Genomic DNA, 22,858 nt, shown 5'->3' on the forward strand with positions numbered 1-22,858 from the left:
GCATATATATAGTATAAACTTAATTTCCTGTAAAGCTGCTTTGCAACGATTGTATTGTAAAAAGCGCTATACAAATAAACTTGAATTGAAATTGAATTTAATTGAATTTAAAATCAAATCACTAAAATCAGCCTGGGTTTCTTTACATTAGTGCTGTTTTGAACTGACTGTTTGAATGCATTCACTTACTGGATCATTGGACTGAAAACATTCCCAGATTTTAAGAGCTTAAAATGAACTGATCTTAAACAGAAAAGTGAAATTGGGTAAAAGGTTTAGAATAGAAATTGTGCTTACGTAATTTTGCGTTAAATTATTTTAATGCGTTAAGGACTTTTGAATAAAGCTGGCTGCACACTAGGCGATTTTCAAATCTTAAACGATTTTAAAACCATGGGAGACCACAGACATGAAGACAGTTCAACCGATTTTTAGCCTTATAATCCTCTGAACGCACACACTAGACTTTCAGACCAGACCACGAGACCACACACTTGAAGATTGTAGGAACGCTTTCACAGTGAAATGAGATCTCACTGACACTCGCGAGATCAAACGTGCCTAGAGAAGAAAAACAAAGTATAGAAAAGAATATGGGTGATATTCTCTGCTTTCATGTCATGTTTGTGGCTGCCAAGTTTCAGCTGTAGAAGCACGCAACATCCGGTAGGTGACACTTGCTCGCTTTCATTGGCTATCGCGGGTATCACGTCAGAGGCAGTCTGATGAAGAGTCGTAAATATCAAACATGTTTGATATTTATGATTTGAGTTTGGCGACGCTCTGTCTCGATCGGGAACAGATAAATAATAGTAATGACACCACACAATAGAGGATTTTTGAACAAAAAATCACTTGCGACAAGCCACACCCCCCGATGGTGCAAATCAGGCTTAAAATCGGCCTTAAAATCCTCTAGTGTGCGGCCAGCCTTAATCGCATGCATTAAAGGGGACCTATTATGCAAAAATCACTTTTATAAGGTGTTTGAACACAGTTGTGTGGCCGCAGCGTGTGAAAACAACTAGCCTATAATGTTAAAAATCCACCAACTAATTTTTTTATAAAACCAATAAATCATGAATGGTCTCTCCAAACGAACTGTTTCAGATTCTCCCTCCGTTCACGTCACCGAGGGGAAAAAGTCCAGCCCATTTGTGACGCTCTCTGCCCTATTAGCAGAAACAAAGGCCTGAGTGAGAAACTGCAGTCCGCCATGACTGGTGTCACAACACTCTCTGGAGCCAGGGAAACGAGGAGACGAGGAATTCTTGAAACACAGTATTTAATGATCAACACACAGGGTCACAGGAACACACAAAATGACAATTACAAACAACTAAGACCGGACACTGAGGCAGGGAAACACGGGGCTTATGAAGGCTGGGGAAAACTAGATAATTAACGACACAGGACTGGGGACTAATTAACTAATGATCACAACAAACAAGGACAGGAACAGGAACTCCAAATAAGGGCATGAGTGGAGGGGGAAACAAGACACTGAGACAAAGTCTGACAACTGGAGATATATACAATGTCAGCGCCAAAGAGGCATTACAAGTGTTGTGTTTTGGGATGCACTAATGAACATAGGAATCGCCATAATCTCACCCCATCTGAGCCGAGGACACTGTGGTTAAATTAAATTTTTAAGGAAATATCCCGGGAAAAAAATCGGTAACATCCCCTAAATGTTTAGGAATCAATACCAACGCTTCGTGCACGAATGTCAGCTCCAGACAAAGCAAGTATCACGCGTTTGTTTTCCAAATTGCCTTTCTGAAAGAGCTTCTTGGCACTTCGTAAGGCTAATGATGCTAAAGCTATCGTTGTCTCTGCCTGTTATCACTGATGCTGCCTTCAAGTGCTACCAGAATGATCTTAAATAGGAATGTGGTAGTTAAAAGTTATGAAAGCATCATATGAAAGCAATGTGAGTCGATCGCTTGAAGTTGTTGAACTCATAATCAGAAGTGGGACTTATAAAGTTTGTGATAGCATGAGACCAGCTATGTTGTTATTTTTATTCCGTCGTGCTCCTTGTCTGTGTAATTCATAAACGCAAATTTATTATGCACAGTATAATTTAGGGATGCACCGATAGGATTTTTTTGGGCCGGTACCAATTTTAACAAACAACTATTGGCCGATTCCGATACCGATATTGGTCAGCTGCATAAAGCGGGGCTTAAAAACTTTTTCGACTGGTTCACTCCGAGCAAAACTGGTATTTAAAAGTTTCTGTTCCTGTTCCTCTGTATTATTGCTGTTCCAAAACCAGTTTGAGTAGAATTTTTTTTTATCTATACTATTTTTTTACCTTTTCTTTGCCAATAATAATAATAATAAAATAATGATAATAATAATAATAAAGTACAGCGTTTTCTTAACTAAAAAAACAAACAAACAAAAAACACAAGAGTCTTGATGTTTGCAGCATGGATTAAAAAAAACTTTACTCCTATAAGCGTTTTGAGAGGAGAAAACTGCCTAAATTAGTAGTCTGTACGTCACATTTTATTATTTCATTCGGAAATAATGCAGGCTAAAATACCAGTAAATAAAGCAAAATATTTACAAACAACACAATTATATGAGGTGCCGTAAAGGGCTTAAATCAAACTTCACTCACGAAAACATACATGAGACACTTGCATACACATATGAAACAGTCACACGTATACTAAGTGCTCAAACAAATATATATGAAATGCACACACACACACAAACTCTCCGTGCAGATACTTATGAGACTCGCACAAACACACACAAACTCTCCGCGCACATATGAGAAGCGCACAAACACACACAAACTCTCCACGCACGCACACACACACACACACACACACACACACACACACACATATATATACATATATATATATGAGACGCGCACAAACACTCACAAACTCTCCGCACACATATATGAGACACAAACAAACACACAAACTCTCCGCACACATACATGGCCTATATGAGACGCGAACCAACACACACACATTCTCTGCGCATAAACACATATGAGATGTGCACAAACACTCACAAACTCAACAGACAGACATGCAACTGATTGTCTCCATGCAGTTAATTAATAAACCATCGGTATTGGCCCTTTTCATGCTATTTCCAATATGCCGATGGCTTTAAGATAATCAAAAATCGGTCGATACATCGGTACATCCTTAGTATAATTAGATGACTGACTTAGAAACAGAGTACGTTTTTTGTAAAGATAACAGGCTTGTACTAATAGTGGAATGTTTATTTGCAAAGGCTAGCACTGCTAATACCGGAGCTTGAGCTCTTGAAGCTATGCCCTCTTCTCCGGGAGCAACAGCTCATTTGCATTTAAAGCTACATACTCAAAATCAGCGTGTTTTGGCTCATACCCTAAAAGTGGCAATTTTAACAAGCTATAAAAATTTATTTGTGGGGTATATTGAGCTAAAACTTCACATATACGCTCTGGGGACATCGGAGACTTATTTTACATCTTGTAAAAAGGGGCATAATAGGTCCCCTTTAACACGTTAACGTTGACAGCCTTACTATATATACAGAATGTGTGTGTGTGTGTGTGTGTGTGTGTGTGTGTGTGTGTAAAAAAGCTTTTAAATACATTTTCACAAGTTCACCCTTACATATAATCTGATTGAGCAAATAGTAAACATATTATGGCATGCTGTCCTGGGGGAGGGCTCCGAGCCCGGGAATATAGCCCGAACCCAGAGAACTCCCCCTATCTCTGGTATGGGATCAGAATTGATTAAGAGTGAGGAATTGGGGTGGAGGACGGATGTCAGAAAACTGTCAGGTTTTTCCTGCATAGAGAATTATGAGGCGGCCGCCTCCGCCAAATTTTGTGCCGCTGTACCGACAGACATGCTACCTATCAGATTGTGCTACCAATAATATATTTGCATTGTTTTAAGGGTAAGTTTAGGGTAAGGTAGGTGTGGACGGGTAGGTTTAGGGTAGGGGTAGGTATGGACATTAAAAAAAGCCTCAAACCACATGAATAAAATACTGGTAGCACAATCTGATACGTAGCATTTTTCGCTATCAATTTGTGCTACCTATCTTTTTAATGGGAGGTAGCACAAATCGTCAGAACACCACAACTCAGGCAGGCAGTCAGAGCAAGCATCATTGAACAGCGTCCATTAGAGCTTTTAGTTCATATTTGGAAAAATACTGATATTTTTATACAAGTTTACTTGATATATGCACATAGAATCATAATTTCTATTCATTTTCAACTGATTTACGCAATCTGATGAGCACTAACTCAAATTACGCGATCATCTCTGTATGAATGAATGAATGAATGAATGGCGGAGATGCGGTTTCATTTACTACACACACACAACGCTCGAGGTGAGTCTGCCGTCTCACTAGTGAGGACATAAACACATGAACAACATCTTCAGAACTGCTCCATAGAGTCACTTCATGAGTATTTTACCATTTCATTGGAGTAAAACTAGTGTCACACAGAACTGTAAAGGTATTCACGGCCACCCTTCAAAATAAAAGTTTGGTTTAACTTGCAGTACTGCTACTACTAGGCTACTACTAAAATTATTAAAACTTAATTTTTTTTTAAAGTGATGATCAAACAAAATGTATTCCATGTTTTAATTGTAATAGTAAATCCCATTTGTTTGCCAAAATAAATAAATAAATAAAGTTTGATCTTCAATAATTGAAAGATAAATAAAATTAATGTTTTATGCCTTCATTTGATAACTAGACACAACACAGAATTTCTGAGGAAAAAGAAAACATTTCATGAGGCTATTTTAAGAATAAATTTGAATACATTAAGTTGTTTTTATGTTTATGTTTAATTATTTTATGTTCAAATAATTAGACTTGCTACAACACAGAATTTGGTAACAATAAACATATGGTGAAAGAAAATAGAACATTTCATAGCGCCCTAAACATGTAATTATTTGTTAAACTTTTAATAAACTAATGTGAAGTTGTATAAGTTTCATGATTTTAATTAATTAGACATGCTTTGTGATTAATAAAATGTAATTTAACCATTAAAAAGGATTCCAGAAAAATTAGAAAGGAAAAAATAAAATATTATTTTGAAAAAAATAAATGGAATTTGGGAAAAAATAAATCAGATTTCATTAATTATTAATGTATTTGCTTACCCACTTTAAATCATCATCGAGTGCTTGTAATGACTTCCATTTTTGATTTATAGTTGATTTTGATTCTATAGCCTAATAAGCAGACACACTCTTTGTATGTTTAATAACACTACACTGCTAATATTAGTCATAAACATTCTTTAGTGTTATAAAAAAAATTAAATGAGCTGCATACAAAACACATACAGAAAATATATCGTCATAATCATGCCTATTTGCTTTCATATTTCAAGTGTAGAACAATGTTTCACTCGATTTTTTTATTTTAATACGAAAGATCAAGACTAGAGCAGTGGTTTTCAATCCTGTTCCTCGGGACCCACTGCTCTGCACATTTTGCATGTCTCCCTTATGTGACACACTCATTTGAGTTCACGGAGCGCTTTCCTAATGAGCTGATGATCTGAATCAGGTGTGTAAATTAGGGAGACGTGCAAAATGTGCAGAGCTGTGGGTACCCAGGAAAAAGTTTGAAAACCACTGATCTAGAGAGTGAAGGCGCTCTGACTCATAACACTCGCGCATGTGGAAGAAAACGGACGGTGCTCTACAGATCACATGATTCAGTGGATAATAATTAGAAATGTTATTCTGTATGAAGAACATGAGATAATAAATCTGTTCTCAAATACCAACGATAACAAGAACTCAGCATCAACTCTCTTATCCAGGATACTCTTCTTCATTGTTTGTTTACACTGGTTTTCGAAACAGCGCCACCATTCTCACCCTTTTGTGCAACAGCAGCTGCTCCGATCACGTGATCCTAACTCAAATCTTATTGGATGGCCCGTGTTTTCGCTTTGCGAAACAGAAAAGATTAGTCGGACTGGACGAAAAAAAAAAATTCATTTTGCTGCGCGAATGTTCGCGGTCTGTGTGGAAGCATCCATAGGAAGCTGTTGTTTTATTCCAGCGCGTCATCGCGTCTGGAATAACGTTTCGCTTTTTCGCGCTCAGTGTGGAAAGGCCTTTACCAATGGTAAATCTATAGTTGATTTATAATTATTTTCAAAGCTTTCAATGTACTGTTGTTATAAAAGAACTTCATTATTGTTTATTTAATTCTAACAAATACGTTTTTGTTAAAAACTAACCAAAATCAAAAATAATTTGTTTATAATTTCCACACAGGAGAGACTTGGTGTTGTTTCCAAACAAAAGGAAATATATCATTATCTGCATCGGCTATTGGCCAAAATGAGTTGAAAAATATTGGCATATTGGATATCGGCAAAAATCCAATATCGTGCATCCCTAATAATAATAAATAAACTAAAATAATAATAATTATTATATTAATATTACTTTATGCCATACTACTTACATAAGACTTTCTTTTCCAAGAAATATATTATTTTATATTTGAATGTTTATCATAGTATGGTAATCAGTATTAACTGAATTTTCAAACAAGTAGACAAAAAAAAAAAAAAGCCACACAACAGCATGTCACTGACCTGTCTACAAAAGCTTCTATTTGGCTGTGAGTGGGTAAAGGGCCAAAAGGTGCTTGTTGTTATGTCACTTATTTTTTATTTCTGGACATTTTTACCCTCTACTTCACAGAACAATACAGAGTAGATAGGAAAGAAGGTGTGAGAGTGATGTTATGTCACTAAATTACAACAAACAGCTGCTAAGTGCTATCTTACGAATCTGCTCGCATTATATCTCATACAAGCTAGAATCACTGGGTGTTTCACAACACCAATATTCACAGGCACACAAAGCCCTCAGCTCAAGCAAACACTCCAGTTAGGAGCCATATTGCTGTGCATTGGAATACAAATGTGGGAGAGTGCGTGTCTGTCGTCTGGATCTAGACATACGTCGCTGTGAATGGTGCCGAGTGATGAATTACTGACCTTTTAGTGCCCACTCTGTGGTTGGGTGCGATATCAATTGTGTCTGTGGCTGAGTCGTGGCGCACGGCCAATCCAAGGTCAGCGATGCAGCAGGTACCATTCTTCTTCACTAAGATGTTTTTGGATTTCAGATCACGATGGGCAATTGCAGGCTTACCTGAGGATTGGACACGACACAGTACAGCATGAAACACGACTTCAAATCAATTGAAGGCTGTCTCTTTCATCTTGAGTTTTCTTTAACAGCAGTACATTTAGTTGGTCAATTTATTTTCATCTACTTTACATATAAAACATCACGATTATGTTTAGTGGGAACTTGTGTTACACTGCATAAAGCAGCTTATTTCTATGAAAATCTGTGCATTTTCATGTAAATATGTCTATGTTTCAGAAAGGATAAAAGAAAAGTGATCTGTGTATTGTGACTCACCCTGAGTGCCCACAATCTCCATATGTAGATGAGCCAGACCGCTGGCGGTGGAGAGAGACAGCTTGATCATGCCCTCTACTGTGACCGTGTACCTGTTCAGGTAGTCAAAGAGCGAGCCGTGCTCATGGTAATCAGAAACCAGCCACAGCTGAGTCCACGTGCCGTTATCTGAGATGCACAGAGAGAGAAACCACTGAATGCTCTATGCTTTGAGGGATAATAAGCATTTTCTGAACCGTAGCTGTGCTTTAAACATCTAAATATATCAACATCTGGCGACTTTTCATTTCTAGAAAAATATTTTCAAGAATTTTGCTGAATGCTTTTTTGAGTGGCTTTATTGAGCTCAGTACTGCATGTTGAGACAAATAATTTGACAAAATCTAAGACACACTAAAAAAAGTGTAACTGGAAATAGTGATATTGTTTTTAATAGATGATGCCAATGACAAAATCTGCCAAGCAGGGGAGATTATGTCTGATATGTGTATATAATATAATTTAATTAAAGTGAATGACATAACTAAAATTGTTACAAATTTGATTTAACTTTTTACAGGATATTTACTAAAAAACTACCAAAAGTAATTGAAAACAATGCTTATGTATTGACAAAACTATCAGAAGATTTGTGAATGGACACAGCCAACCATTGATAAATGGACAGTTCATCCAAAAATGAAATTTCTTTCATTTACGCACCCTCGTGTTGTTGCAATCATGACGATAGCGCCTGACTACCATTGTATTTTTTTTTCTTCTCTATACTATACAAGTCAATGGGTAACGTCAACTGTTTGGTTCCCAAACAGTTTTTTCTTTTGTTCTAAACTCATACAGGTTTGGAAAAACTTGAGGGTGGGTAAATGTTGACAGAATTTTAATTTTTGGGTGAACTGTCACTTCAATTGACTAAACAGGTAGCCTAAAATGTATAGGATTCCTAGTTCATTTGACCAATGCATCTCAGTGACTTTTTCCATTATCTTCCAGATATTTCTAATCACTGCTAAGGGAGTTTAACAAGCAATTAAGATCACTGGGGTGAATTCTCACGTACCATATCCTTGTAGTTTAAATATTTTTAAACAATAGTTTGCAAATAATAATAATAAAAAAATTAAATAAAAAAAACAAGATTTGAATGCGGCTTAAGAGATGATTTGGCTTTCAATTATCACACACTGAATGATACAGGTTGCCTTCAACTGAAAGACTGATGTTACTGCGCTGACCAGTGTAGTTCTACTCCACACAAGAATTCACAAAAAGCAATGTCTAGTCAATTAAATATTTTAGAGCCGAGAAGAAATAGAACATTTCTTTAAAAATACCTATAGAAAACCTAAAATAATAATAATAATTGAAAACTGTTACAAAACTTTGATAGAAAATTTTCCATGATTTTTGAAATTTCTACAACTTTTCCAGGCCAGGAAATCACAACTTTTCAAATCCTTTAATATCCCTCTAGAACCCTAACTGTAAAACACTGTATATGAAAGTGAAAGTGACCAAGGTCACCCATACTCGGAATTTGTGCGCTGCATTTAACCCATCCTAAGTGCACACACACAGAAGTGAACACAAACCCGGAGCAGTGGGCAGCAGTGCCGGGGAGTAGTTGAGGGTTCGATGCCTTGCTCAAGGGCACCTCAGCGTGCTATTGAAGGTGGAAGAGAGTGCTGTACATTCACTCCCCCCACCTACAATTCCTGCCGGACCTGAGACTCAAACTCGCAACCTTTGGTTTACAAGTCCGACTCTCTAACCATTAGGTCTAACCACGACTGCCCCTGTATATATATAGAATTGACTGATGATGCCACAAACAGAAATGTGAAACACTACCCACATAAACACACACACGCTGGAAAGCAAATGAGGTTCAACTTAATGGAACTGAACTGCTTTCATTGATGTCTGACCTTTGTTGTCTGCAGCAATAAAGCCCAGGATGTTCTCATGACGAAGCATGACAGTCTGGTAGATTTCCGCCTCACGGAACCAAGAGCGCTCCTCTCTGGAGGAGAAGATCTTCACTGCCACCTCCTCTCCACGCCAGCGGCCCCTCCACACCTCTCCAAAACGGCCCTTCCCTATGCTCTCCTGGAGGATGATGGTCCTGGCAATGGTCCTCTGCACTAGCAGTGGCAAACCTATAGAAGAAAAGAAACAGCAGTCAGGCTATATCCATTTCAGGCTGACAAATCATACTATTGCTTGATAGTTCTATTTTGTCAGAATACACAGCAGTGTCTACTTGTTAAAGGAAAAAGATCCTTTTTAACCTCATAATGGTGTAATTACAGCATCTGCCAGCAGGGGATAACAGAGCCATGCAAACCAGCCAAAACTTGAACCCTTGACATATACTATGCACAATGTTTGATTTGAAATCATGACAGTCATCCAGAAGCTAAAAAACAAATATTCCATCTGAGGCACTGCCAAATGTACAGTGTTTCTTGGCTTGGACAAAATGCAATCATGATAGCTTCTGGACTAAAATCCTGGACTAAAGATAAAGACTGCAGTGATTCCAGCTTGGCATGAGGCTCATAACACACGGAAAGCATTAAACTGTCAATTTACCCATCCTCAATTGTTCCCAAGGGGCTTTGAAAACAAAGTTATGGAAAATGGCTTGAGCATACTTTGGGGTTTATGATGGGTATTACAACAAAAACAACCTGCAAATACATGAAATTATCAGGGTGATTTGATGAGAATCTTTGAGGAGTAAGTGACATAAAAAATGGTACAGCTAGACTTTTAGAAAGCAGACAGGAAAAACAACAACAAGCTAATAATAGTATGATCTGTAAAATACCTGAGCCTGATCCAGAAGTGGTCATGTCATAGATGAGGTCCTTCAGCGTGGTGCCGTCAGCGAGGAAGGGGTGGTCCATAGTGGGGTCTTCCTCACTTGGCACACGATGGTGGATGATGGAGCGATTATGGCACATGTATAAGAGCAGCACCAGCATGAAACTCAGCACGCAGATGGGGATGGCAATCACTGCAGCCAAAGCTATGGGACTCAGAGACTGGGGTTCAGATTCAGGCAACTCTGAAACAGGAAGAAGCAAAACACATGTTTTTTTTAGGCTGTAAACGAGTGGTTCCCAATCAGTGGGTCAGGGCCCACTAGGGGCCTCAGCAAACCTCCAGGAAGGCGCCAACACGTATATTATGTAAACATTATTTAAATGTATTCATTACAATTTAGAAGACAAAAAAACAACAAAAGACGAAAATGTACAACATATTTTAGTTTTTAATAAAAGTGCCAGAAATACCAGACATACATATCAACGTTCATAGGAGGGCCTTCAAATATTCTAGCAAACATAGAGCGGCTTTAGAGTCTAACATTTTGAGAACTATTGTTGTAAACACACTCATACAACAAAAGAATTACCTTGTAAAAAGGTATTACTCACACTAGAGCATTGGTCACACCGAAACCATTTTTTAGCCAATACACCAAAAGAAAACTAAAATTGACCTTGCTAAATTTGAATAGGCACCACAAGAGATAGCAACTTTGAATGTCATTTTCAGTCAAGTGTAGAGGAGTAAACATTGCTTTTCAATTTGAACTAATACCAAGACATTTTTGTTAAACAATTGAAATTATTTATTAACCGTTTTGAAGGTTATTCCTGTTGGTACATGAATTCTCATGCATGTTATTTGTCCTTAGTTCTTTTGTGAGTATTTTTGAGCTCCTGTGGTGAAAAGTGGCTGAATCAATTTATACTGACTGACCCTTTTGAACTGTGACATAAACACATTTTCCCATCAAGACAATTTCTATCGCAAGGGGACTGGGAATTGATTTATTTATTTTGATATGTGGTCTAACCTGCTGGTATACTTTTGAGTGAGGCGCACTTGTGGCAGTTTGGAGCACTTTGTTTAAAAAAAAACACTCAGCTAAAATAAAGTGTTATGCTTAGTTTAATGAATTTATACATATACAGTATTGAAGATAAACAGAATAAATAATCCATTTGTAATCCAATAGACCAATTTCATGTAGACACAGTTACGTCACTCGCAGCTGCGCGCGCATTGTGGTGGCAGAAACACACGGTAACAAGCGGAGTGAAATGAGAAAGATCCACACAGAATAAGAGATAAAATGTATTGTTGTGCCTTTGGATGTCAGAATCGGAATGCAAATAATTTTTTATAGAATACTGTCGTCAAAAACGCCATTTGAAGCTAAACACAGACGTTTAAACGGACAGACTAATGAATGAAACCTGCTATGATTACTTTTAAAGCATAAATTTGATTTAAACAATTGGTCAACATAATATTCACATATACAGTTCATAGGGAATATATTATATTTGTCCTACATTTACAGCATGAAATAGTATTTAAACCTATATCAATTTACATCACGTTACCTATTTTATCCCACAATTCTTTTTTGAGACTTTTTTTTTTCAACTTTATATTTCGTATTTCGGACTTTATAACTCGATTTAACTCAACAATAGCGAGTTTGTCCATTCTGATGGGAAAAAAGCCAGATGTGTGGGATATAACTCAAAAGAGAGAATGACCAGTTGATTTTTCTTATCAGACATGTGAGATAGGCTATAATCTCGGAATTGCAAGAATAAAGTCAGAATTTTGAAATATTGAAATTTAAATTTGAACGCTGCTGCCACTGCCAGACAAAATAAATAAATAATAATAAAATAAACGACGACAGCTGTGGTTAAACGAGATAAAGAGCGGACTGGACAGAAACAATCATCAGAAAAGCTGGCGTTTGCAGCGCACACTTCTTATCAGAAAAGGTTCAATAAAGTATTGTCTTTTGTTGTTATGGGCGCGTCTAAAGATTTCTTATGGATCTCAGTACTATGTCGTGTATGAAATAATGTCTGCGTGCATGTGTGTAAAACAACAAACTGATGATTTATATGCTTAATCATGTGTAATTGTATATACATTGTTATGAGTAATTGTGGCTGGAATAATAATGTAGCTGTAAAAATAGTTGCCTGCTGAAATTGAAATATATATTACATCTTCATAGATACATGGTGAGTTTGTCTTTACTATACACGTTATTTGTGATCACTCAAGCGGAGGTAATCCTGTCAGATCGTCCATCCTTTGAGTGAGTACAGGTCGGCCAATTTCGTCCGTTAAAGTTAACCTTTTCAAATAACGCGGTCCCGGACAGTATGCAGCCCTTACATATGCAGGTAAAATCGGAATTTCTCAGACTTCATAGCTAGCGTTAGTGAAGCGGTCATGGGGATCTTTCTGCCACACAGCTCCGCCCACAGAAAAACACAATGTTTACTAACAGGAAATTGGTCTATATAAAAAAAAGTGTTTGGGGCAAAAAAACAAAAACATACAGTAATACAGGAGTTTGGTCTACGTTAATAAAGCTTAATATACCACTTTTTCCATAAAATGTCCAATATTGACGGATAGATATTCAGTAACAATAAATAAATGATGAATAAATGCATGAAAAATGAATCTCTGGTGCACTACCGCAGGTTACATCAAAGTTTCAAATCACAATTTCTTTTAATCGAAACATATGGCTCAAACTAATGAAAAAATTAAGCAACAGTGCTGGCTTGAAAGAGCCAAGCACTTATGTCTCTAGCATCACCGGCAAGTGGAGAGCATGACAACTATATTATTCATTACTAAACATCTCTTTCTGTGAAGCAAGAGCCAGCGTGCACTCCAAGGTTTGTATCTTACATATACAAAAGTGAAATGGAAATGTATTGACACAATGGGTTTTGTTTCTGTGGGCTCAAGGTAAAAAAAAAAAAAAAAGATTAAATCAAGCAATTGTCAAAGTGAAAGAGACACAGGATTTGAAGGCATTACAAAAGCACTATACTGTGTCACATTCTATAATCCAAGGATGAAGTTATAGAGTCACAATCTTTGAAGATCATATTGTTCTCTCACCTGGGTTGACCTTTGGGTTCTTGTTGCACATGTGTGTGTCGCAGCAGTACGGATGCTTGCCATTGTTGGAGGGGGCACACTGGAAAGGCCTGTCCCGCGGGTAAAGGTCATCCTGCTGAATGCACTGACTCTCCTGTGTCACGAACTGTCCGGCAGACTTTGTAATGACAGCAAAACACAGGCCAGTTGTGTTGCATGTCCGATTTACACATCGCTCACAATAGCACAGCAATCCTGATTCAGAAAAGAGACACAAGGAAGACTCTAGGTTAGGACACATTTAAATAGTCAGCTTTTTAAATTGCATATATAGGAATTTTCCTAAATGGATTCACCTATTCACATAATAATAATAAAAAAAACAACTAATAATAAAAAAAACAACAACATGAACTTTTTATCTTCTTCATGAATTTAAAATTAATATGTATACTACCACTGATTTTTAAATGAAAAACATACTTTTATTCAGCAAGAACATGTTCAATTGATCATTACTAATGCTACAAAGATCTTCTATTTCAAATAAATGCTGTTTTTAAGCATAAGAGACTTATTTCAAGAACACTTAAAAATCTTATCAACCCCAAACATTTGAACGGAAGTGAAGTTAAATGTATAACAGAAGAACACTGGGACTGGTCAACAAATTTTTCCAGCATCTTAACAACTGTGATAAATATTTCATGTAGTCTCTCAATATTTCAATAACACTGTACACTTTTTGTCATGCCAATAAAACATTGAATTTCAAACTCAATACAAGGTCATAAAACAGTGTGCATAATAAATATAAAAAAAGAAGAAAAAAAAAAAGGAAAAATGTGGTTCCAAATAGTTTAGGCTGCCAACTGCAGTTTTTCATTAAATCCGTCATGCCATTATCACATTACACTTTCAAATAAATGTTTTTGCTATTATCAACTAATAACACAAAAAGCTAAACCAGTACAGACACAACAGTTATCCACAAATGCTAATGGTGGAGCTTACACATCTGAAGTTTGAAAGCACATTTAAAGGGATGTTTTTTTTTTTTATTACTTAGTGTGTAATGTTGCTGTTTCGGGCGCTAAAACTTCAATGGAAACCGAGATATTGTCTTTTAAAGAAAAGTCTGTTTAATGCCTACAATTACGACTGGTAGGGACTACAAAGACCTACTTCAGGGGTTGGTGACATCACAAACCCTGCCCCAGGGAACATGCAACAAAGGGGGCGAGCCCAAGTTGTGTGGCTTTTCCACCGGAGGACATGCAACTATTGCCCAAGGGGCGTGATGTTTGAGCCCATTGCGTATTTTGGAGGAAGTGGTATCATAGAAACAGGAAGTCAACCGGCCGTTCAAATGACAATGGAGACAGCAGAGTAGAATAAAGGTAAAATATATGAAAAATAAGGCATTTAAAAAAAAAAAAAACGAAGCATGAAGACAGCCCATAAACACAATCAAGCCCAGAAACAAAGCAGTCAACCACCCCTTTAACAATGAAGATACTTTGTTCTATTCTGTTGGCTACACAATCTGATGTTGTCAAACAGAAAAAAGACCTAAACTCAACACTATCATTGAGTATGTCCTGTTAACCCTGTTACACAGGAAGAGGAGACGGTCAGCTCAGCTCCTAGTCAGACTCCGTCTGAAGCCTAGTGCTGTGGAGATGCAAGGACACAAACCTGCAGAGACAGCAGTGGCCAAACCTCAAGCAGCCACAAGCCTCAATTAAACCAGTGTGAGAATTCAGATGCCTAGACAACTTGGAACTGAAATAAGCTGAGAGATGCAGTAAACCTGTTTTCCTTAGGGGAAAACACATTATTCCAGGGATTCCAACAAACTAAACCTTTCTATTTCAAATAAATTACATTCTTTCTAGAAAAAATTACAAAAAATGACAGTTTCCACAAAAATACTAAGCAGTACAGCTGCTTCAACATTTGAGCAGAAAATCAACATATGTGACCCTGGACCACCAAACCAGTCATAAGTAGCACAGGTATATTTGTAGCAATAGCCAAAAATACAGTGTATGGATCAAAATTATCGATTTTTCTTTTATGCCAAAAATCATTAGGATATTAAGTAAAGCTCATGTTCCATGAAGATATTTTGTAAATTTCCTACCGTAAATATATAAAAACTTACTTTTTGATTAGTAATATGCATTGCTAAGAATTTCATTTGGACAACTTTAAAGGCAATTTTTTCAATATTTAGATTTTTTTTTGCACCCTCAGATTCCAGATTTTCAAATAGGTTTATCTCAACCAAATATTGTTCTATCCTAACAAACCATAAATGGAAAGCTTATTTATTCGGCGTTCAAATGCTTTAGAAATCTCAGTTTCAAACAATTGTTGTCTGTGGTCCATGTGACTGGTTTTGTGGTCCAGGGTCACATATTATAATGATTTCAAAACCATAATTCCATTTTTAAAAAAGCACACCCATTTCCCTAAACTATAAACACTATTCCCCTGCTTTGACACATGAGTCAGGTTTGGTGAACTGTTACTGCAAAACTCTACACACAAATCCCTACATTTCTCAGTGTTTACACCATGTGGTCATTTAGAAAGCACTAGCATTCAACATTGTTCACTCAAGTCAGCACAGTTTGAGCTCAGTTAGCACACAAGTACCCAAGTGGAAACACTAGGAGTCAAAATTTATCACACACCAATCAGAGCCTTCGATGATAAAAGGGCCAAAGTCAGCTCATTCACGTTTGAAACAATGTATCCAGAGAGACGTGAAGGAAGAGGTCGAGGACACCAGAGAGGAGGTCGAGGAGGAGTAAGGAGAGGAAGAGGAGTGAAGCCCATATGGCCATATGCGATGGAAAGTATATGACCGAGAACCTTACATCTGTGTTCACCTCCTCCAGGCCATGGAAGAAACCCGCCTGGATATTTCAGCTGATGTGTGCCAGGGTTGGGTCAGGCATGCAAGGGGATTTTACCCCCGCTGCCAATATAGCCTGTGATGTTGACAAGGTTCTTTGGCCTTTCCCAGACCAAAGACAGGATGCTGAGGCAGAATTATTACGTTCATCATGTCAAAAGTGTTTTTAAAATTATTTTGGAGGGGGGACCACAAGCAACATAACTTATTACCGGTTTTTATAGTATTGTTTTAAATTTATCTCATCAGTGTGTAAGACTGTGTTGTAGTGTGTGTGTTTTTGAGGGTTTGTGTGTCATGTCTAAGAGCAAAGCTTGGTTTTTCAGCAAGAATGAGTTGTTTCAAGTTTCGCAAAAAAGAGGCATAATTTCAAGGAATGCGTTTAAGCAATCAAGAAAAACTGTAGCAAATAAATGCAGCCTTTGTGAGAACAGGAGATCATTTAAAAAAAACAAAATCTCACCAAATGACAGTGTATGGTTTAGCTCTGAAGGAAAGCATCAATACTAACCCTTTAAATGGTTAATTCACCCAAAAAAAAAAAAAAAAAAAAAAATTGTCATCATTTACCAAGCCTCATGTTGTTCCAAACCTGTATGAATTTCTTTTGTGGAAAAATGTCTTGTTTTTTGTTCATACAGTAAAAGACAGTGGGGTCCAATGTTGTTTGGACTTGAGGGTAAGTAAATGATAAGAGATTTTCATTTATTTATTTTTTTCTGTTAGCATGGTAGAACAGTCAGAGAACTAACATTACAATTACAGATTGGCTTCAAACATATCACTTCCATCCCTCCTCTTGTGCACTTCCCCACAGACTGTTGCTTTCATCAGCTTTATCTCCTGATGCAATTTTTCATGCCTCTAAAATGACTGACAAGTTCCTTAACTCAGGGCAATAAAGTCCATGTAGATAAAAAGCAGAGGCAGAGCTGGATAAAAACACAACTGTCTCCTGGGACAAATGCAGTTCAAAATCAATGGTAAAGTCTTTGCAAAGGATGTATACTGTATAAGCATCTAGTGTCATTTTTGACTCCTGCTGCATTTTATTCATGAGAATGCATGAATGTATGTTCCTCATTGGTGTATATTTCATATGACATTCACCATTATGATAAATGTGGTCTCTAGGGCAACAGGAGGATATTGAAATGACTCCTGTTTACTGCACTGAAGCTCATATTATATGAACTCACTGGAATTTACACAACCTGTAAATGACAAACAAAACTGAGGAACATCTTGCTCTTCTCTACTGCTTAAGAACTATTGCTTTCAAACTGTTTTTGGTTTAATTACAGTGCAATTTTGTTAATTGGTTATGCATTTCTCTTTTACTTGCTAAAATGTCACATTAAATTATATCATAGATGCAGGTATCAAGATGAAGATAACGTGTTTAGAAAGAAAAACAGCAGGAAGGAGTAAAAATACTTCAGTGGTAATTGGACCACCATCCCAAAATTTCATGAAATGGAAAAATAGATGAAGCTTCACAACAGCACATCATTTACCCAAGAAAGCCACTGTGAGAAGGATGCAAGCAAAATGACTGGCATTTAACAGAGATAGGAAAAGATCCAAAAAGTGTAGAAACTCTAAAGGGATAGTTACCACACAAACAATCAAATTATACAGTGGAAAGAAAAAGTATTAGTTGGTTTTCTGTATAAATTGGTCATAAAATGCCATCTGACATTTAAGTATAAACAAACACAATGTGCTTAAAGGGGTCATGAACTGAGAAACCAAAATTCCCTTGATAAGAGGTCACTTAACTTGCTTCTTTCACAGCACTGTACATTTTTAATGGGATGTGTTCAATAAAGACAGGAAAGATTATAATTGTTTGTGTGTTATTAGCTTAGCAATCACTGTGTTTGTCTATACTTGTGATATACGATACATGGTTCACATGCTCTTTCTTACTTTTTCTTGCCACTGTAATTACTTTTAAAGCTAAACCTGCACAACTTTCTTTTGTGGAACGGGTAAAGTTTTCTGTGGAAAAAGGTGAAATTCTGGATAATGTGCTGGTCCCTCTTTTGCATGTCATTGCAATTAATCAGAACTGAAGCTTTTAAATGTAAAACAGGGCACAAAACAACAATCATATACCTAAATATTTAAAAGAATGATTCCTTCATGAATCAGACATTACTCAAAAACATATTAAGGGTTGTGGTTAATGTCAAGATATTCACTGAACTAAACTGAAATTTCAGTCTGTTCCTCACAACCATCTTGTCACGGTGCACACAGCAGGGAGGAACGAGGAACACGCAGACGAGGATAAACTTCAAAATAATAGTCTTTAATGACGACAGGGAATAACGAGCAGACCAGACGAAAACTAACTAAACAGGCAGAAACTAAATACACATGACAATCACAGATAATTACTACAACACGGCCAGACAAGACTTAACTAATAATCACACCTAACAAGGACAGGAACAAGACCAAATATGGACACAAGAGGCGGGAACACATGACACACATGACAGAGGACTGACACATCTACTATATGGCTTGTAAAATATCACTCGTAAAATAGCACAAGTCACTTTCACGATTATTTTCAGGTGCTTTTTTGGTCATTTTGGAGCTAAACAGCCTCAGTCCTCATTCACTTTCATTGTATTGGGGAAGAGTGGCCAGAATATTCTTTAAAATATCTCCTTTTGTATTCCACAGAAAAAATGTTTTGAAAAACATGCAGGTGAGTAAATCATGACATAATTTTTTATTTTTTGTTGAACCATCCCAAAAGTAATATATTTAAAATACATTTATTTCATATTAAGTAAAGTTAAAATATATTAACATATTTACTGACAGATAACGTGAGACTTACTGATATAAAAATTATAATTAAACTTTATTTGACGTTCTACTTATGCAGAATGCACATTTCTTAATATTAAGTCTAAAATGTGTTTTAATGTCACTTGTGTGATCTTTGAATAATATCGGTCTTTAAATGCAAAATATTTGAAGTGTACCTGAAGTGTACTTGCAATAGTTCTACTTTAGCACAATCAAATATACTAAGTATAGCTTTAATTGTACTACTTCCACACAATTAAAGTGCATTAAGCACAAAATTAGCTGTTCCAATTTAGCAGACTATAAGTATACCAGTTTAGTATACTAAAAGTACAATTGCAGGGCATTTTATTAAGTACATAAATATGAAAATGTACTTGTAGTATAATTAGCATGAAATAAATGTATTTCAAATACATTTAAGTATATTTATTTTTCACTAGGAATCGCTTTAAATCTGACTTAAACTCTTAAGTTCTGAGAAGATGACAGGGAAACAGTTGGCATTGGCATTTTTTCCTACAGCAAGCCACAGTACAAAACATTCTCAGGAAAAAGTTTATTTCGAGTTTTTTTTTGTGTGACTACAGCCCAGAATAAAATGATATCAGCCTTATTTGTGAAGGATGTCTCACACACACACACACACACACACACATGTCTTACAAGGAAGTACCGTTTTGCCTAATTAAAAATAAAAACTGAAATCGTCTGACAAGCAGTTTTGTTGACCCAACTGGACTTTTTCTAACTTCAGCATTAATTGATTATAGGTGAGAGAGTTTACATCAAGCAATGTTCCAATTAAAATGATTCCCTCAGAGAAGAGATAAGGAGCAGAAAGTCGAAAGTGTCTCACTCTGTGCCCACTGGGGTCATTATATATGCAGAATATGCTGCGGGTTGTCACAGTCAGTCTGAACGAAGTCGTAAGTGAATGAGAGTTTCTGACTCACCAATTTCAAAATGTTTAATCAAATGCTACCATTAATAATTGCCATAATACACTATGGGGGCCTCTGCAGTTTCTACACAAGCTCATGGGCAGGAATTAGCAGGCACCTTTATACAATCCATTACGTATTATCGATTCAGTTTTAATCAACACACACCTGAAGTACAAAACAAATTTATGAATTTATGTTTTGTCAGTGGACGACCAAGGATATAAAGGATTGGTTTAGGCTTACTTGTTACTGATAAACCCATGACATTAAATCGTTTTTTGTCCATCTCAATACTTACAATGCAACCACAGAATAAAAAGGGAATCAATTACTTCTGTCGCTTAGCAACTAGTTGCAGCACATTGCTGAACCCATTGCTTTCAGTTACCTTTAAAAATCCCATTACTCACTCAGAGCCTCCACCCATACAGCTGCCTCACCTCAATGTACCACAGAAATGAAGCATGATAAAATTAGTATATTAATACATGTATGTAATTTATCAACATATTTAATATTGTATCTTATATTTGTAATATCTTATGTCTGCTCTATTTCCACTTTGTTCAGTGGATCGACATTGATGATTATTCAAATGCACTAAAAGACAACACAAGATGAAGAGCTCATGTTATGGCTGGGTGTCTCCTTACTCACTGCGATAAAACTGGAAATTCTTCGGGCTAGAAAAAAAAGGAAGTGTGCGTGTCCAGACAGCACAGACTAAACCACAGCCTTGCCAATGTAATGAGTAATAAACGAGTACGCTGGCATTTCCATTAGTAGCATACTTAACACTAAATTCAAACATGTTTCTGCTTTGAATGACTGGGGAAAAAAAGATCCGATTTTTTTTTAATAGCACAGGAAATACAGAGGATGGTGTTATGCCTGTAAAGAGCACTCGTACATGAACTTATTTTACTTTTCATTGTTCTCTTCAGCCTTACAGAACTGCATAAACTGAACACTCACAACACTGAACTCAATGAAAACATTCTAGCCCCACATCATTGCTCATTCTCAACTCTTAAAGTGACCAGCACTCTTTATATCTTATCAATGTAACAAACACATTACTTTAATTAAACACCAGATTATAAGTCTAACTAAGCATGCAACAGATGGTAGACAAAACAAAACATAGACATGCAGATCTGAATCAGATAGTATCCAGATCACCTGACAAACACTTGCATTGTTGTTGTTTAAAAGCCTGGGGTCAGTAAGTTTAAAAAAAAAAAAAAAAGTAATAATAATAATATTCAGAAAGGATACATTAAACTGATCAACCGACAGTAAAGACTTTTAGAATGTTACAAAAGATTTCTATTTCAAATCGATGCTGCTTTCTATTCATCAAAGAATCTTAGAAAAAAAAGTGTCTGAGTTTCCACAAAAATATTAAGCATCACAACTGTGTGCTTGTGTCCTTGAAGAATCACGTGACACTGAAGACTGAAGTAACGACAGCTTTTGTCACAGGAATGAATGACATTTTATAATTTAGAAAACAGTTATTTTAAGCTGTAAAAAAATATTTCACAATATTTGTCATGGTGCACACAGTAGGGAGGAACGAGGAAACGAGGATAAACTCAAATACAGGTTTTTTTAAGTACCGGTGGTACCGAGTACCCGGTCAACCCGGTTCTTGATGCGTACGGAAAATGCGACGGAATCTCGGAATCCAGTTATAAAAACGGAATTTACAGTTTAGCACGGAATGTCACGGAATTTGTCAAAGTTTGGATGAATTAATCAAAAGTAAATCACGACATGGACTAGTATCTGTAAATATTAAGCCGCAAAAGTCGATTCAGACATGAATCCCCCATGTTCTGCGAGTCTCTGTGTGAATGAATGAAAAGTAGAGGCGCGTTTTTTACTTTTTTTTTTTTTTTGCTACACACACACTGAAGCACGCGTGACGCTCGCGGTGATTTCAGCATCTGCCGTCTCAATGAGGACATAAATACATAAACAACATCTACAGAACTGCTCTGAGAGTCACTTCACCAGCATTTTACCATTTACCATTTTACTCAAGTTTCATTTGAGTAAAACCAGCGTCATATCATATAGCTACACACAGAAATTTAAAGGTATTCATGGCAACCCGTCAAAATAAAAGTTTATCTTAAAGACATTGTGCCAGAAATATATTACTATAATTTAGTTGAATGTATGTGATACTATTACTACTGTTGAAAAAAATATTTATTTTTAAAGAAATAATCACACAATATTTCTTCCATATTTTAATTTTAATAGTAAATCCCCTTTATTTACCAAAAAATAAAATGTGTTTAAATTTCATTAATTAAAAGACAAATTAAATTTGGGTGAAACTTTACTGTTTACTGTTTTTCATACCTTTATTACTTGCGGAAAAACTTGAAACACAATTTAAATAAGTATAAAGAATGGCATTCATTTTTGTACATTTTATTTTTGTTTGACTTTATTATTAAAAATAGTGTGTTTTTTAATTAGCATGTGGTACCGAAATTGGTACCGAGAACCGTGGATTTTCACTGGTATCGGTACCGAATACTGAAATTTTGGTACCGTGACAACACTAATTACAATGACCTCTTATATGTCAAAAGTTCATGACCCCTTTAAGCAAAGGACAGTTTAAGGCTGCCCTCTGGCTCTAAACACATTTCTTTAGTCATACGCACATTGAGCTTGTCTGGAGGAGGGAGTCAGACGTCCTAAGC

The 22,858-nt window shown here is 36.4% G+C and overlaps 1 protein-coding gene and 1 long non-coding RNA gene across 2 annotated transcripts in view; one reads left to right on the forward strand and one right to left on the reverse strand.

Moving 5' to 3' along the window:
• Window positions 1-22,858, reverse strand: part of tgfbr1a (transforming growth factor, beta receptor 1 a) — a 62,991-nt gene that overhangs the window by 27,613 nt on the left and 12,520 nt on the right. Inside the window, exons 2-6 of the mRNA XM_058747690.1 lie at window positions 13,449-13,682; window positions 10,309-10,548; window positions 9,404-9,634; window positions 7,476-7,643; window positions 7,043-7,199 (exon numbers count right to left, since the gene is read on the reverse strand). Coding sequence (XP_058603673.1) covers window positions 7,043-7,199; window positions 7,476-7,643; window positions 9,404-9,634; window positions 10,309-10,548; window positions 13,449-13,682 — 1,030 coding nt within the window. The remainder of the gene's footprint in view (window positions 1-7,042; window positions 7,200-7,475; window positions 7,644-9,403; window positions 9,635-10,308; window positions 10,549-13,448; window positions 13,683-22,858) is intronic.
• Window positions 18,685-20,003, forward strand: LOC131522297 (uncharacterized). Its single transcript, XR_009266498.1, has 3 exons — window positions 18,685-18,941; window positions 19,054-19,078; window positions 19,959-20,003. It is a non-coding gene; the product is annotated as an uncharacterized LOC131522297 (long non-coding RNA).

This window comes from Onychostoma macrolepis, chromosome 02 (genome assembly GCF_012432095.1).
Source record: "Onychostoma macrolepis isolate SWU-2019 chromosome 02, ASM1243209v1, whole genome shotgun sequence".
Classification (NCBI taxonomy): Eukaryota; Metazoa; Chordata; class Actinopteri; order Cypriniformes; family Cyprinidae; genus Onychostoma; species Onychostoma macrolepis.